Source organism: Crocodylus porosus, unplaced genomic scaffold (genome assembly GCF_001723895.1).
Source record: "Crocodylus porosus isolate Cpor-Errol unplaced genomic scaffold, CroPor_comp1, whole genome shotgun sequence".
In the NCBI taxonomy this organism is placed as follows: Eukaryota; Metazoa; Chordata; order Crocodylia; family Crocodylidae; genus Crocodylus; species Crocodylus porosus.
In genome coordinates this window covers 1922276-1937874 of record NW_017728921.1, presented here as the reverse complement: position 1 = coordinate 1937874, position 15599 = coordinate 1922276, and the positions used below count along the sequence as shown (strand labels likewise).

At 51.7% G+C, this 15599-nt stretch overlaps 2 protein-coding genes across 2 annotated transcripts in view; one reads left to right on the top strand and one right to left on the bottom strand.

Annotated features, from left to right (window-relative positions):
• Nucleotides 1-558: 558 nt before the first annotated feature.
• Nucleotides 559-12096, bottom strand: GLTP (glycolipid transfer protein). The gene is made up of 5 exons (XM_019538690.1): nucleotides 11940-12096; nucleotides 3576-3637; nucleotides 2686-2819; nucleotides 2226-2376; nucleotides 559-1539 (listed from the first exon to the last, which is right to left on the bottom strand). The coding sequence occupies exons 1-5, from the start codon at nucleotides 12040-12042 to the stop codon at nucleotides 1357-1359; spliced, it is 633 nt and encodes a 210-aa protein (XP_019394235.1). The 5' UTR covers nucleotides 12043-12096; the 3' UTR covers nucleotides 559-1356.
• Nucleotides 12097-15259: 3163 nt separating this feature from the next.
• Nucleotides 15260-15599, top strand: part of TCHP (trichoplein keratin filament binding) — a 9018-nt gene continuing 8678 nt past the window's right edge. The window contains exon 1 of the mRNA XM_019539371.1: nucleotides 15260-15333. Within this exon, the coding sequence (XP_019394916.1) occupies nucleotides 15260-15333 (74 nt within the window). The remainder of the gene's footprint in view (nucleotides 15334-15599) is intronic.

Sequence of the window (15599 nt, the reverse complement as noted above, 5' to 3'; positions counted from 1 at the left end):
TAGTTTTTGATTAAGAAAGAGTACCCTGCTGTCATGAGTCACATGTAAGGCATCGCCCTGGAAATATTCCAGAAACAAGCTCACGCTTTGTACCAAGTTTTCGGCAGTAAAAACGTCCCAAGAAGGACACAGGCAGGGGCGGCCGTGGGATGTTGTACGAGGCTGTGAACCGGCCCCTGCAGCTACTCCCAGTATTCTGCCCTGCAAAACCACCCGCAGTTCAAGAGTTCAGAGGCAGGGAGATCAATAACTCAGGTTTAAATAGGAAACAGGATGAATGGGTTGGTTTGGCTTGGAGTCGAGAAACAGCCGAGAGCCCCATCTGGCGGCGAAGTACAAGGCCGCTGCGGTCGGAGCAGAGCTGTCCCTCATGCAGTGACTGCAAAGCCCTGACTGCGCGTCCCGGCTCTCCAGGTCTGCAGGGCGAAGCTTCAAGTTGACACTTCGGAGGTGGCCGGCAAACGGTCTGTCAGTGCTGAGGAGACTTTTATACGTCAAACTTCAAATAGTAAGAGGGGAAGACAGAATATCACAACAAAGAGCACCCCAAAGTGGAGGTTTAGTTTCCAACATTTATTTCAGTTTACTTCCCCACTCCCAGTACCTTAAAATAAAGCCCAACTCTACCATAAATTACGATTAAGGCTTTTTTTGTTTTGTCTCAGGAGCAAGAATTAAAAGATTTACAAAATTACAGATAGTTTCAAGTTAGTTATCCAGAAGAAACTCTTCCCATACGAAGATAAAAAACATAAAACCCCCTGCAATTACTAAAAGATTAAAATGTCACTTGGGAAAGTCACTGAAGGCTGGTTTTGTTGCAGACATCTTCCTGGCATTCTTGTGAAAGCTTCTCACCGTGGCCAGGAGTCCAGGCAAGCTATGCTACAAGAACAGCGTTCACACCACTACTCTTAGCACATGGCATCTGCTGCCATTGTAGCCCAAGCGCATCACCGCATCTCACAATACAGCATTAGTGGAAGGACACATTCTTACCGAAAACTGAGGTAAAGCCAGAAAAATAGCATCAGCTAATCACCCAATGGTATCTCATTTCCCCAGACATATTTTGAAGAAAACAATTAGATAAAGACTAGAAATAGTTTTACCATTCTCCAGTTGGTACAAAAGTGTGTCAAGTTCCAAGATCTGGGAAACGATCATTGTGTTTTATTGCTATGTTTCTATAGAAAACTATTCTTTTTTTTTAAAAAGAAAATCCCCCAGGCTATTTCCTGCATATCCATGCCAAGAATTAAAGTCACTTGATGAATGGGAACAGGCCTAGTGCTCCCACGGGTTAAAATTTTGGGAGCATTTGTTGTCCTTGGCTGCAGGAGTCCAGTGCAAAGGTTAAGCTTTGTAGTTCAGTTCTGCGTTCATTTTTATATACATGTCATAAATTGCATCCAGAATAGGGGTGGCTTTTGCTAGGAACTGATGGATCTTCTCTAAACTCTCTTCCTCATTCACTTCTTTGCCCTTCTCTAGAGCCTTCAGCAAGTCCGACTTGTATGGAAGAGCATAGACTGAGCCCTAAAAGAAGGGAAAGAGCGTTTAGCAAAAAAACATGAGACCAAGCTGCCCCAGTTGCCTTACTGGTGAGGAAATCCCCAGTTCCAAGAGTCCAGCCACAACCACTCTGTGCACACAAGAGCTCCTGAATTCACTGTGTTTGTCCCAGCACCCTCAGCCACCTCCCCATCCTCCTATGTTCCTTTAGCACCATTTACACACTGCTCATGTACACACAAGGGCACTTTTGCTCAAGCCTTGGCTCTGCAAAGATGACCAAGTTTCTAGACCAAAGGGCAAGTCTTCCAGAAGGAAGGAGCCTGTTAGGATTTCAGGACAAGCCCCAGAGACTACCATGAACGAGAATCCCTTGGGATCCAGACTTCCAGCTCAAGGGCTGTTGGGGCTCCGTCACGGCCAGAGTTTCCAAGGGCGACTGCTGGCTCGGACGGCCTGACAGACATCACTGTATGGGAGCGGGGTTTGGGAAGACCGCGACTTCCTGGAACCAAAATCAGAGCCTTGCCGGGCTTCCAAATCCCTAGTCACTGCAGAAACTCAAGGGCCCCAAACCTAGGAGAAGAGGCAGATGAACCGTCAGCCCCTGGTTCTGAAGACAGACGAGGGTATTTGGAGTGCCTGTAACCATGATATCTAGGCGCTGAACCAAGCTACATCCAGAAGGCCCTGGAGGGGCAAGCACTGACCGTGAAGAGCTTCTGGAGCATCCAGCCATGATACTTCTTCAGTGCGATTTCATAAGCCTTCATCGCATTGACTCGGATGTGGTTTGGATTCGCCTCATCTCTCTCGCCATCAGAAATGCTCTGCAGCAGAACCTGTATGAACTTCAGGCCCCTGCAAAGAAGGGACCACGTTAACCACGCAGGAAGTCTGCACTAAATACCTGCTCATCTCATCAGACACATCCAGCACCCCTGGACAGTTACGACTGCAAGAAGAAAGCCTGCGAAGCTCTCTCTCTGCAAGCGTCTCCAGCATTAACGTCTCCCTACAGGAAGATCAATGGGCTCAGGCCTCCAGAAGTACAGCTAACCAGCTGGCCAGCCCAAAAGCAGTGGCCCAAGACTGGATTTCCTGCATTAGCAGCACAGGTAAGCAGGTGACCCTCTCCAGTGCCTGAGGGTTAGAAAAGCCACACATCACCTTTTCAGCCACAAGAGCGCCAGCGTCGCGCCGGTCTTTGGCCACGCCGATCCGTACATTTCCTTTTCCACTTCCAGAATGTTCTGCAGCGTTTTGAACTTGGCAGGATTGGATTCATACACCGCTCGGATTTTCTGAAAGCAGCCAGAGAGCATAATGTCAGGCAGAGCATGCCCTGCGGCTGGGAGGAGAGGATGGGGTGCAGGTTATGATGAGCGCACTGACCGACCCCTGTGCTCTTGCTTGGGTCGGCTTACAGAAGTGCAGCAGCACTGCCGAATGGGAGAATAGCTTAAATCCTCGACTAGAGCACCACCAAGAGAATCCCAGGTGGGAAGGACCCCAAGTATCACCCTGCCTCTTGAGAGACGCAGGGTGCACTGCAAAACTGTCCCAGACAGACGCCCATCCAGGCTCAGCTTGGAGACCTCTTAGCAAAGGGGATTCCACCACTTCCCTGCGCTGCTGGTTCCGCTCTTGTCCTGCTCTTACAGTCGGGAAGTTTTTTCCTGAGATTTCATGGGAAGCTGCTTTGCTGCAGTCTAAGCCCACTTCCTTGTGTCCTGCACGAGGCAAGGAATGACCATATTTTGCCATCTTTGTGGCCGCCTTTCACATATTTGAAGGCTCGTGTGCCCTGATAACTTCCTTTTCTCCAAGCTAAATGCACCTAGTTCCTTCCACCTTCCCTCAAGAGATGGGCAAAATTCAAGGAGGAACTTGCCAAAAAGCAGGTTTACTCAGGGCCCAGTGTCACAGACCAACAGCTCTCCATGCTTGTTCAGAAAGAGACTGCTAATTTATGGCTGCAAAGATGTAAAGCAGTAAGGACACTCCCAGGCTTGCTGAAGGCAGAGCTCAGGATTTCAGATCTGGCAGCCCCTTCCTACCTTGATGTTTCCAGAGAGATCTGCTTTGACTGGCGAATACACAATCGGTGACCCGAGGCAGTCTAGAAAAAAAAGAAAAGAAAGCTTTTATCAGCATGGCCCACAGAAACAGCTGGCTTCTAATGCTGGAGACCCCTGAATCAGAGCAGCGGACTGGCTTCCTTTGAACTGCAGGCAACGGGCATCAGCTGCAGAACGTCTCACATGCACAAACAGAGCTGGGCTGAAAAGGGGCTGCTCAGCTCATTTCTCTTCTTGGTTTTAAACGTTAAGTCTCTAGAAACAGAAAAGCTAGAGGGGAGGTTGCTCATGAAGGCACCCGGTGACCACACGGAGCAAACACTTATTCTAATGCTATCTTTTTCAAAGCACTGAACAGAGAAGCCCATTCACTTTTGCATCCCAGCAGCCAGTACCAAATTATTGAGGGGGCAATGAAGGCAGAACAGGCAGGGAATCTGTATCACCCTCCCCTTACAGCCTCCCTAGCCTCAGCGTCACACTTCTCTCTACTCAGGCTCTTGGAAAGCTTACATGTGTCCTGCCCAGAACATCTTGATCAAGAACCAGACCTCCCAGTCCACTGGCTTTTAATAAGCATGGCCTTGTGGACCTGCAGGAAGCAGTGTGTAACCTTGGGGGACCCGACATGTGAGTTATTCTGGGATAAGTGCCTTCACTGTGTGTTTTTCTCTTTACTACCAGGTAAACTAGACGGGCTCAGCTCTAAAGTCCTGCTGGACACTGGTCTGATGGTAAAACTGGACACACAGCCTTCTCCTGAGACCAATTCTACCTTGGCTTAGTGCCCACCTCACCACCTTTTAAGCAAAAAAGATGCGGTCAAGCTGGGGACGAGATGGGTCTCTGCGGAGCTTCCTCCCTTAGGTCTCAGTTAAGGGCAGGACAACTTCACCTACTGTTAATTGACGTGTTTAAATTGGCTTCCCAAATTCCCCCAGTTTTCCAAATGTGCTGTTAAGAGAAATCCAGAGCCCCATCTGCACCGGCAGCCGGCTGGCGGGAACACCTAGATCCAGGAGACAACCAGGGCATAGGTCATGGGCCTGGATTCACTAACGACCCCCTGATGGGGCTGTGGGTATAACAGACACTAATGGAGGCACCGTGCAAGGAAGGGAAACCCAGCAGCACAAAGAGGCCACAAAGGACCAAAGCCTGGATGGGCCATCTCTGACCTGTCCAGGTGCTCCCACCAGGCCATGGGTGGGAGCGTATCCATACTGAGGAGGGGGTGAAGGCGGCATGCACTGCTGCTGCCCCTGCAAGGTCTGCTGGAGTTACGTCCCGAGATAGGAGAGGACTTCTTCCCGGGTGTCCCAGAACATCTTGCTTCAGCAAGGAGTTACAGAGAGCAGCGACGCGGCAGAGCGTGGGCAGCTGGATGCTTTGCCAGCCACAGCCGAGCACGCAGCACCACCAGGGTACGTGTATTGTGGGAATCAATTCCACCCCATCTCATGGCTTTACCCATCTCCCAGGGCTGTCAACTTACCGCCCTGTTATTTTTCCAATGAAAGTTGCTAAGATGAATGCATCTCGGCTGAGAAATAGGCCAAATCATTTGCACTGGCTGGCAGCCAAGACAGGCACTGTGCTCGGCTTGGGTGAGCGGGCTTTTGCACGGGAACGCCAACATAAAGGCAGACATTGTGGAGAGCAGAGCCACTCTGAACGGCTCTCGCAGCACAACAGCCCTAGCTATTGTCTTACACGGATGTTTCACGGAGCAACAGATTCCTTCCGTGCATTGGCGGGATGGACGTGGCCTGAGAAACGCTAGTCTGACATCACACTGTGGGGAGGGAGTCGATTTGGTGCTCTGGGTTTGCCCAGGTCAGCATCAACACTTTGTCCTATGGGGAAGAGAAACCACAGCAAGGCACGCAACTTCCCCACAGCTGGGTTCAGGGCATTTGATCTGACATCCTTCCTGCTAGCACATCCCCCACACCACTTTACCCATGGGGTCGGCAAGACTATGTACAGAAGCAGCAAGTTATGTCCCAAGACCCCCTCACAGATGAGTCTATGAATGGGATGCCTCTAACAGGGCAGGGAAATCCTACTAGTCTGTAGCCTGGGAGAGAGAACCAGGCATGCAGACAACTGGGTCTAGCAGAAGGCAGCTGACCTACCCTGGACCCACAGCGCACGGATTGATGCGACTTACTCTGTATGTTACTGTAGCCCCCGTCGGCTCCAGCCAGAAACAGGGCATCGCTGTGCTGGATGCTCTACAGACAGAAGAAGCAAGGCTTGTTTTCAACCCTTTAGGCTGAAAGCCAGAGAGGAGGCATCAGACAGGGGGATGGGGCAGAAGCGGAGGAAGAATTTCAGTCATTGACTTCAGGAAAGCAACTGCTACTTTGCTAAAACCCACCTGTGGCTCCACTCCACCAGAAACACTGGCGGGGAAGGGCTGGGGCTGTCCAGAAGGCAGCAACAATTGTTGACAGCCACTGGGAGATAATCCTAATTGTCTTCAGGATGCGGATCATGTCTTCTAGTATCCCAGAAGCATCTTGCTGCCGGAGGTTTTTTTAAGACGCCAACTGCAGCAGCCCAGCCATGAAAATAATCAGCTTACGGCCTGTCCTGCAGATGCAACAGGATTTCCTATTCCCACTTTACCAGCTCGAGCTCAGTTATGCTGCAGCTCTCCAGAACGAGCTCATTGTCCTGTGCTGGCTGCCTTGCTAATGGCAGTTTTTACACTACTTGCAGGAAGATCTAACTCTTTCTTATTTCATTTTGGGAAGATAGTCCAGAGAAACCTGAAGGCGAGCAGGCAAGTCAGTCCCACATCCAGTCTGTGCAGTTCTGGATGCTCGAGCTTGTAGCTTAAACAGCAGAACAAGGCACCTAACACTTTCTCCCAACGCCAAACACCCCTGCCCAGTGACACCAGGATGTACAGGCTTGTCCGTACAGTTATGAAGTGTGAGACCCACTCCAGACCATCTGCTCTCTATTGCAATCCGAGCTAACTCTCAAATGTAGACAGGCCCTTGCATTACACTGTGCATGCATGGGTACTCATCAGGTAAAATCCAGAGAGCTATTAATATTTCCACTCCTGGCTCTGTTGGGTGTTTGAAGCTGAAAAGGCTGTTCCAGGGATTTAGCTGGGGATGGAAGGACAGGAATTTGGAGAGGGGAGTTAGGAGCCCCTTGGAGTAACAACGTAAACGAACCACTTCAGACAAGACAGATTTAGCAAGCTCCCTTCTCACGCCAGCATCCCAACAAAGTCAAGCTCCTAGCAGGATATGTGAGGACAGGCCACCTGAAAGGTCCTGAAGTTCACTCTCCAGGACTGAGGACCTAGGGAGCGAGGAGCTGGAGGGTTAAAGCACTAGAATAGCCTGATCCGGAGTCTCTTCCTGACACTTGTGCAAGCTTCCCACGCATCTGTGGGTACCTCACACTCTCCCTGCCCCTCTGCTCCCTGTCTGATGTGGCTGGGCCAGCCCAGGTGGATCCTACGGTGACCAGCTCGGCTCCGCAGAATCTGAACTGGATGCTTCAGCAGTTTTGCGACTTGGCTGTTTAGCCGGTTGGATGGGATCTTTACTAATCAACTTTTTTTTACAGCTCAGGTTGCTCAGTGATGCAATTCAGTCGCTGCATTGCAAGCCAGGCAAACCTTCTGCAGGCTGAGCCTTTTGGAAGAAAGCTGTGGTTCTCATAGGCACATGCTCCCCAAACCGGGGATGCACTGCTGTGTACAGGTGGTTTGTTAAGGCACTGTATTTCCAAACAGTATCCTGAATTGTGGCCAGAGACAGCTTTGCAAACACCACCCCCACACACACACTTGTGCCCACCAGCTCCGCTCTCCCTTGAACTTGAAGTCAAATTTTTAAGTACGTTTCAGAGTAAAAACTATTATACAGCTGAAGCCTGTTTTGGCTCACAGACAACACTTAACTTGGCTCTCATTACAGGGCCAAATCCTCCTATCATTTATGCCATCATGGTAGAGTTAATGACCAAAGGCAGCCAGCTCCATGCAGTGAAGTAAAAGCGGCCCCAGACCATGCTGCTCCAAGACGGGTAAGCTGGGTGGGGTCAGACTGCAGCCTTACAGGTGAGTACAAGCTCCCGCGGCAAGAGGTACAGGAATATTCCGCCCCGCAAGCCAGAGCCAGGGCACTCAGCCGAGTTTTTGTTTGACACCATCCATGTTAAAACAGACAGAGCAACCTTTCAGCAGCACCTTTCAGCAATGGTGACAAACCCGACCAAACCCAACCGCCCGTCTGCCTCCAGACAGCAAGCTGTGGGCTGAACAAGGAGTCGCACCACAACACCTTCTCTGACGCAGCCCCAACGCTCTTCCAACAAGCTCTGCCCAACCGCTGGTGTCTACATGACAAGCATTCAGCATTTCCAATGCAGCCAGCCAGGGCATGCAGCAAAACCCAGGGGAGCAAGTGCAGGACTCACAGCCAGCTGGTCCTGCGCACTAACCTTGGCTCCAGCATCCACAGGGTATTTGGCTTCAGACAAGTCATTTGCTCTTTAGAGGCAGCCCTTGCCACAGCATTTGGGGTCTACAGGCTAGGATTGGCCTGACACCCCAGTCTGTCAAATCAAAGAAATCTCCACACAGCGGTTTGGGCCAGCTACCCTTTTGGCAGTGCTCGGGAGGTGCAGGCTCTTCCTTGTACTGTTTCCTATGCTTGCCAAGCCATTCAAGGCAAGGGATGCCATAGCTCTTGCACCAGAGGTTGCTCAGCTCCCTGCCAGTTACTGCCTATCTAAATTGTGCTAAGCAGCCAAATCAGAAGTAAATTCAGGGCTGGTGGCACTGATTTGCGTGAGAGTGCATGAGCTGAGCCCTGCAGCTCAGGGAGCAGTGACAGCGGGTAGTTCACAGAGCCCCTTCCAATCTGAATTCAGGCTGAGGATTGAACTTCCTTTGCTGACAAGCTTTCCAAAAGACAGTCACTGCTAACGCCACGTTTTGCTGTGCTGATGTGGTTTGTTTTGGACCAAGGGCTACATCCATGTATATTTTTAGGTAAGAGATTGATGGAGACACCCACTACTCCACTGGAAACCACCCCGCTGGGCATCCATGTAATGTACCTGTCGACAGGCTGAGATAGGTGGCAAGATTCAGTTACGCTCGTTAAGAAGCATTCTCCTTATCTGAAAACCTGGCGATCCGATTTCCACCCTATTACTTTCCGCTTTCCCCTACCAAGCAGTGTGCAGGAGATACCACTGAGCAAGAGCCCAACTACCTCTTCCAGCTGTCAAACATTTCTATTAAAAGCTTTCGGTTCTCTGCAATGGGGCAGGGCAAATCTCTGTGCTGCGGGCAGGCACCTTTCCAGGTGAGTGCTGCCGGAGAATTCAAGCTTTCACTTGGGCCCTGTGATTGCGAGGATAACCCTGCCAAGGTGAGCTGAGGGCAAGCGGTGCAGTCCCAGATCTCCAAGGCCTCAGCGGAGTGAAAACCAAACCACGCCTTGTCGATTTGATTGGTGCCAGTGCGACAGCTCTGGGAAGCACCGAAACCAAAGTCAGCTTCCTCAGTGCTGCTGGGGAGAGAAGTGGCACAAGTGACCCGCAGGGGAATTACTGGCAACATCGTTAGGGAGACAGATTAGCAATCACCACCTCCATTGGAAAATCAAGGCTGGGGAGAGACAGGGTGGAACAGCACACTCGCCTTCTCACAAGCAGCCTGGGGAGAAAGGGGGCATAGAAACAGGTTCCTCCCCCAGGTGTGGCCCAGCACATGGTCTCTGGCTAGTAGGTTTAGCCCTCCGGCTCTTGGGTGTGTGGAACAATTGCTCAACACAACCTGAATGTGAAAGGCGGAGGATGCAGGGGCAGGAGAGACTGAGATTTTTAGATAAATCAGAGTATCGAGGGATTGAGCAACACTGCCAGGGAGCATGAGAGAGAGGAGACACGAGCAGGGACTCAGGTTAGGGAAAGACAAAGGGCAAAGGGAGATGGAGAAACCGAAGACAGTCACCAGAGACAATGCGCCGTGCTATGCTGTAGTAAAGTAGAGTCTGCCCGCATCACCTGTGTGCAGCCAGAGCAAAGCCTCGGAAAGCAGATGCACATAAGCAAGCCATGAAGGTTTATTCGAATCACTGCTTTGGGCTCAGCTGAGGCAGAAAGCTGGACTCCAGAGCCCCCAAATCTGACACAAAGTCTGCAGTGGGTATTCAGCAAAAAGCCTACACCAACTGCACCTGACTGCAGAAAGAGAGTGAGCGGCTTAAACTCAGTCCTAGAGACCAGGTCCTGGCCTCCGAGGTCTCTGTCCCTGCAGCCACAAGCACTGAGCCGGTTGTGCCTCACACCTCCAGGACTGCAGCAGAGGAGCAGGATTTTACTTTTGAGAGCCCTGCTTCGCTGACCCTGCTCGAGGACTGTCCTGCTCACCCTGAGCGCTGGGAACAGTTCCTCTCCTCAAAATAAGTCCAGTGCACATTTGAGCGCGAAAGGGAAACAATTCCAACATGCTGCCGCCCTGCACGATGCTTCTAGCTTGTCTACTGCCAGTGGCAGCCCCCACCTCTCCTGTGCCCCAGGTTAATGCTGTGTTGCAGCCTGGCGCTTGTGGCTGAACGGTCTCAGCTACAAGAAGTTCGAGTGTTTGCAATAGATTATGACAAGGAGGAAAGGAAGCAGAGAGCCCATGACCCCAAATCCCTCTTTCCTTGATGGGCACATGGCAGCTATGAAAGAAGAGGCTGCTGCATCTAATATAGGGGTGGGCAAAGTGTGCCCCACCAGGCTATTCTATCTGGCCTGTGGGGCCCCTACAAAATTTAGAAAATTAATATTTGTCTGCCCCTGGCTGCCTGTCATGCAGCCCTTGATGGCTTGCCAAAACTCAGTAAGTGGCCACCCAAAATAATTGCCCACTCCTGCTCTAAGAGGACCTTCCAAAGGGTCCAAAGGAGCATCCCTAGGCCCGTGGTGCTGTCAGTCACACTGTTCCCAATGTGCCACATGGAGCAAGACAGTACAAGCTCTCCTAGGAAGCTGGGCTGCCAGCAGACCCACCACCCTGTCTCCCTGAAATACTGGCACGCTAGCTTTGTGTTAGTTTAAAGGAGTCGTTCAGCAGAATAATTTCTGGATTTCTATCCACCACAACACAGGGCACTTAGCAGCTTCTCCCCTGAGCTCCTGTTTCATACGGCCAGAGAGAAGTGCTGGAACAACTTACCTGGAAAGAGGGCACCTGCACTTTAAAGATGCTGTACTACATCTCCACACACCTGAAGTGTTACCCCAGGTTCACATGCACCCAGCTGATGGGGTTAGCACCTATAAAAGTCTCGTGTACATTAATGAAGCATCCTTCTAGGAGTCCTGGTACGAAGAACTAGGGGTTGTGACAGTCAACCCATCACTAAAAAAGCCTTCTTCACAGGAACAGACTCTGAGGCAGGCAAGTGGTTTATGTAAAGTTAAGGGTGTATCATGCTTTGCTGGCACATCCAGCCCATTCCTAGGGGGACTCGCCGCATGCCGGAGCTGATCACAAAGGAAAACCAGCTGAAAAAATCAAGAATAAAATCTGCGGGGCTGTGCCCCGGTCCATACAATGTTTGGGCTGATAGAAGCAGAGATACCGAGTACCTGATCCCCTTCGGGGTCGATTCCTACACCAGCGTAAGGCACCTTTTACCATTATGAATCCATCCATACCGAGGTGGAGAGGGATGTTGTGTTTATCCCTGCCACACTGCCCTGTTCAAAGCAGCTTGCTTGCATGTCCCGACAAACCCTCCAGCGGGTGGGTGCCAGGTGCTCAGTCCTTTTTAACACGTGCCAGCAGGGGAGAGGGACACAGTCCCTTTCGGCATGCAAAGGAAACAGGCGGGGGGTGGGGGTGTCTGCTTGGGGATGTCTGTCCCGGGGGTGCTGGCTGCTGCTTGGGGCTGGGAGGGAATCCTCTCTCCCCACTCCTCCTTTCTGCTACAGGTCTTCCCCTGTGCTAACCACCGAACAGCACAAGGCACTAGGAAACAGGCTGAAGAGCTGAACTACTCTGGAGTTGCCCAGCAAAGGGGACGGCGGTCGCAGCCGGCAAAGGATGCTGCAGGAGGCATTTCCAGCGCGGCCACAAGTGCTGCAGCAAGTTCAGAGCAGTCTGTTTTTCTTTCCGGAGACGGGTTTCCCCTCCCCACTGCTGACAAGCAGCACACGAGACCCGGGGTGCTCTGTTGGGCACCATCTCAAGCGCCCAGAGCCGGACTTGCTTTCCCGGGACCTGCTGGGTGCGAGTCCCCTCCTCCCACCCAGGCTCCCCGGGTCTGCTATGGGCACACCAACCCCTCCAGTTCTGGGGCTCACCAAAGAAGGGTGGCAGGTGTGCCACGGCCTCCAGGAAGGGCTCGGTCTCGATCTGCCTGTCAGCTGGCAGCGCCTTGAACTCGTGCTCCAGGAGCAGCGCCATGACCGGCCCGGGCAGGACTGCCGGGCAGAGCAGGGGAGAGCTCCCGGGGAGGAGGCGGAGGAGGAGGCGGGATTGGGGCGGGAGCAGCTCCAGCCCTGGGGGAAGTCCCTCCTGCTGGGGGATGTCCAACCCGGAGGGAACTCACTCTCTCCTGCAGAGGCTGGGGATGGGGGCCCTGTGCCAATGCTCCTGCTGGGGCTGAAACTTCTGGGGAGAGAGTCAGCCACATCTGGCGCCCCTCTTGGTCCCACTGACATGGATTTGGGAGCAGGGATGTGTCCGATGGAGAGGGGGCACAGCTTTTACCTGGGATCTCTGGAGCATTTATTCACAACCTCTTGCCCGAGCAGGACTGTGGTGGTCTCCCTGTGGCAGGACAGTAGGTTATGTCTTGACAGTAATTTTACTCGGGGGTGATTTGTACAGGATAGTTAGGACAGGGCTGATCCTGCCTCAGGAGGGCCCTTCCAGCCCCACTTCTGTGATTAACTTGTTAAACTGTAGTTTGTGACTGAGCTCTCACAATATCTTTCTCCTAAAGACCCACCCTCCTCTTCCTTGCTGGATAGCACAACCCAGCTGTTGTGAACACAACAAGGGAAACAATTCTGACGGCACAGGTGCTAGGTCGTGGCTTGCATGCAACATTTAGCTCAGTTTGAACTACCTGCCTACTCTACAACCTGCATGAGTTTGTATTTGCTCAGGACTAGATCTCTGTTTTCTTCGTGACACTCCCAGCAAGGGTGAGAGTGGCTGGAAAAAAAAATGGAGGAAAAACTAAGACTCCAAAGTATGGGGTCTTCATAAAGTCCTTATGCACAACAAAAGTTATTAAAGTTTACAAGTGCACAAGGACTTTATGAAGACCCTGCCTTTGGAATATGCTTTCACTTCAAATAATCCATTGTTGAGCCTAGGATGTATGCACTCTGTTGTTCTCTTTGACAGTTTAATCAGCCAGGTCAAAAGTTCAGGTACTGTGCTCATAAAGGCACTCCTCCTGCTGATTATTCCTAAGTCTTTATTGTATTTTGTACCTAGAAGCTGCATTATGCAAAGACAAGTTACACTACTAATATAAAGGGAGCTAATTTACACTAGTTCAGTGTTTTGCTGGCCTAGCGTGTATACAAACACGTTTGAATAATTAAAAGTATGCGAGTGACTTATATTTCGACTGTGCTATGATCAGAGATGAGAACATCCGCTTTTTAAAAATGCATCCAGTTAGTAACCTTATCTCCATTAGGCTTATACCTTTGTCTTGCAACATCAGGAAAACACATCACCCCCTGGAAAATGCAGTCAGAACAGTCTCTCTAGCCGTTGTAGATATGCAGTAGCTCAGAAACTTGCTACCCACATTGTAATGTCTAAAGACAGGGCAGCGCATCTCATATCACTCCCCTCACCCTCCACCATAGTGATTCTATCACCTGAGCTCTTACCGTGTGCTTCCACTAGGCCCTAAACTCAACCAGAGAGAGACCGACTGAAGGATGTGTCTAGCACTCATTGATTTGGATCACTGGACTTCAGGTTCACACAGGGGCCAAATGATTTGGGACCAGCTTGATCAGCATGGGCTCTGAGTCCTTCACCCTCAGGAGCTGACCCCTGCTGTAATACTGATGGCACCTGTACCCCTGCCACCATCAACAACACATTGCCAGGACCCTGTGACTCTTAAGCCAACTCTAAAAGGCCCTGGATTCCTAATGTTCCACGTAGCACTTCCACTTAATTCCACTTCCAAAACCAAACCCCAACAGCACCTCAAATGCTCAGGGCAAAAGTGGATCCAATTAAGATGCAGCAGTGCCGGATTTGTTAGAGCTACCCATCCCAAGTGGAGTTTTAATAACCTACACGTGGGAGGGCTTTTTGTGTCTGTGCCATATGGCAAGCTTTTAATATCCTCCAGATCTTCTCCCCCAGAGGTTTGCAGTGCGACAGCTGCAGCCCTGTTGAATTCTAGCTCATTTCCAAAACCTAAATCTGTTCTGTCACAGGACATGGGAGGTTGCCACTTGATAGTATATTGGGAGAAACAGTAGAAGCAACATAAAAAAAAAAGAACAAGGGCAGGTTCGAGAACTGCTTATGGCCATGTGGAGCACCAGCACAGCACAGGAAGGTGTGAAATGCAGACCTGAAGAGCAGGTAGGCCCGAAAGCTCTTCCACAACTACGCAGTTGATCCAATACAAGATACCACCAAAACCCCTGGGTTCTCCCATATTTCCTAGACTGCCACGGCTAGGACTTAACTTCAACCTAAGACCAAAACAGTCGTAGCTTGGTTCAATCTAGGGCCAAAGTCCAGGTGTTGTGTTTAAGAAACAACTTAAAACTCTGCACCTGCTTCTCAAAACGCCACTCACCCTCCTCCTGCGCTCACAGCAAAACGCCCCCGCAGCATCTGCTGCTCACAAAGCACGGCGTCCGGCCGCTCAGGGGGAAGGAGGAGGTTTGCCGCTGTAGGTTGGCAGCAACTGCTGCCACCTGCTCCGCTCAGAGGATTGTACCAGGGCCGTGCAGCGTCGCCCTTCTGCAGGCAGACTGCAGCTGTCCGGCTGGGGAGGGCCATGGGCATCCACACACTGCGATTCAAGCAGGTGGCGTTGACCAGGGCGCCTGCCTCGGCCTCCAGTGAGCAGCCAGGCCCTGGGGGTGGGCGAGGACGTGGGCTCGATGCCTGGCTCTTCAAGGCCTTTTGTGGGAGCCATGGTGGCAGGGCTGCCTCAGTGCCAGGTCTGAGTGGAGGTGTCCGTGTGCCCCAGGCGTGATGCTCCTCACAGTCCAGGCCTGAGCAGTGGGGCTAGAGGAGAGCTCGCCAGCCCCAGAGCGCCCAGGCTAAGCCACCCCTGGGCCTGAGGGACGAGGCCCTGCTCCGGGTCCCAAGCTGGATTTAGGCTGAAGCTACTTAAGCTACAGTTTAGGGCCTCAAAATACAAGGGGCTTCTAAATAAGAAAAAAAAAAAAAGGACATTTTTCTTCCAATATGACAAAAATATACATAGATATGGCTCCAGAGTTATTATTCATCTTGAGTTCATAGAATAACGATAATTTATCTTGAAATTTCATGAACATCCATTTTCATGGATTACTTTTATTGGGCCTCTTAAAATGGGCCTAGTCTAGAGGCCTCTCAGCACGTCACATAATCCCGCTCTGGTTCCAAGAGGAGTGACTCCGCTGGTGGCGGAAGTATGTCCTCCGCCGGAGCCCGTCCCCATCCCGGAAATGTTGCCATAGCACCCAGAAACCCCGGCGCCCTGAGGCGGTAGGCGAAGAAAACTGTCCCTCCAGGGAACCCGTCCCCACCCCATCCTGGAAGGGCTGTCCAGAAGCTTGTCCCTTCCCATCCCATCCCAGAAGCGTTGCCAGGGCGCCCGGTGCAGAAATATGTCCTTCGGCGGACGCCGTCTCCCTGCCAGAGAAGAAGCGTGTCCCTCGGCAGACGCCGTCCGCACCCGAGGCCGGAAGCGTTGCCATGGCGGCGGCCCGTTAGGCATGGCGCTGCCGGGCTGGCGCGGGGGCGGGCGGGCG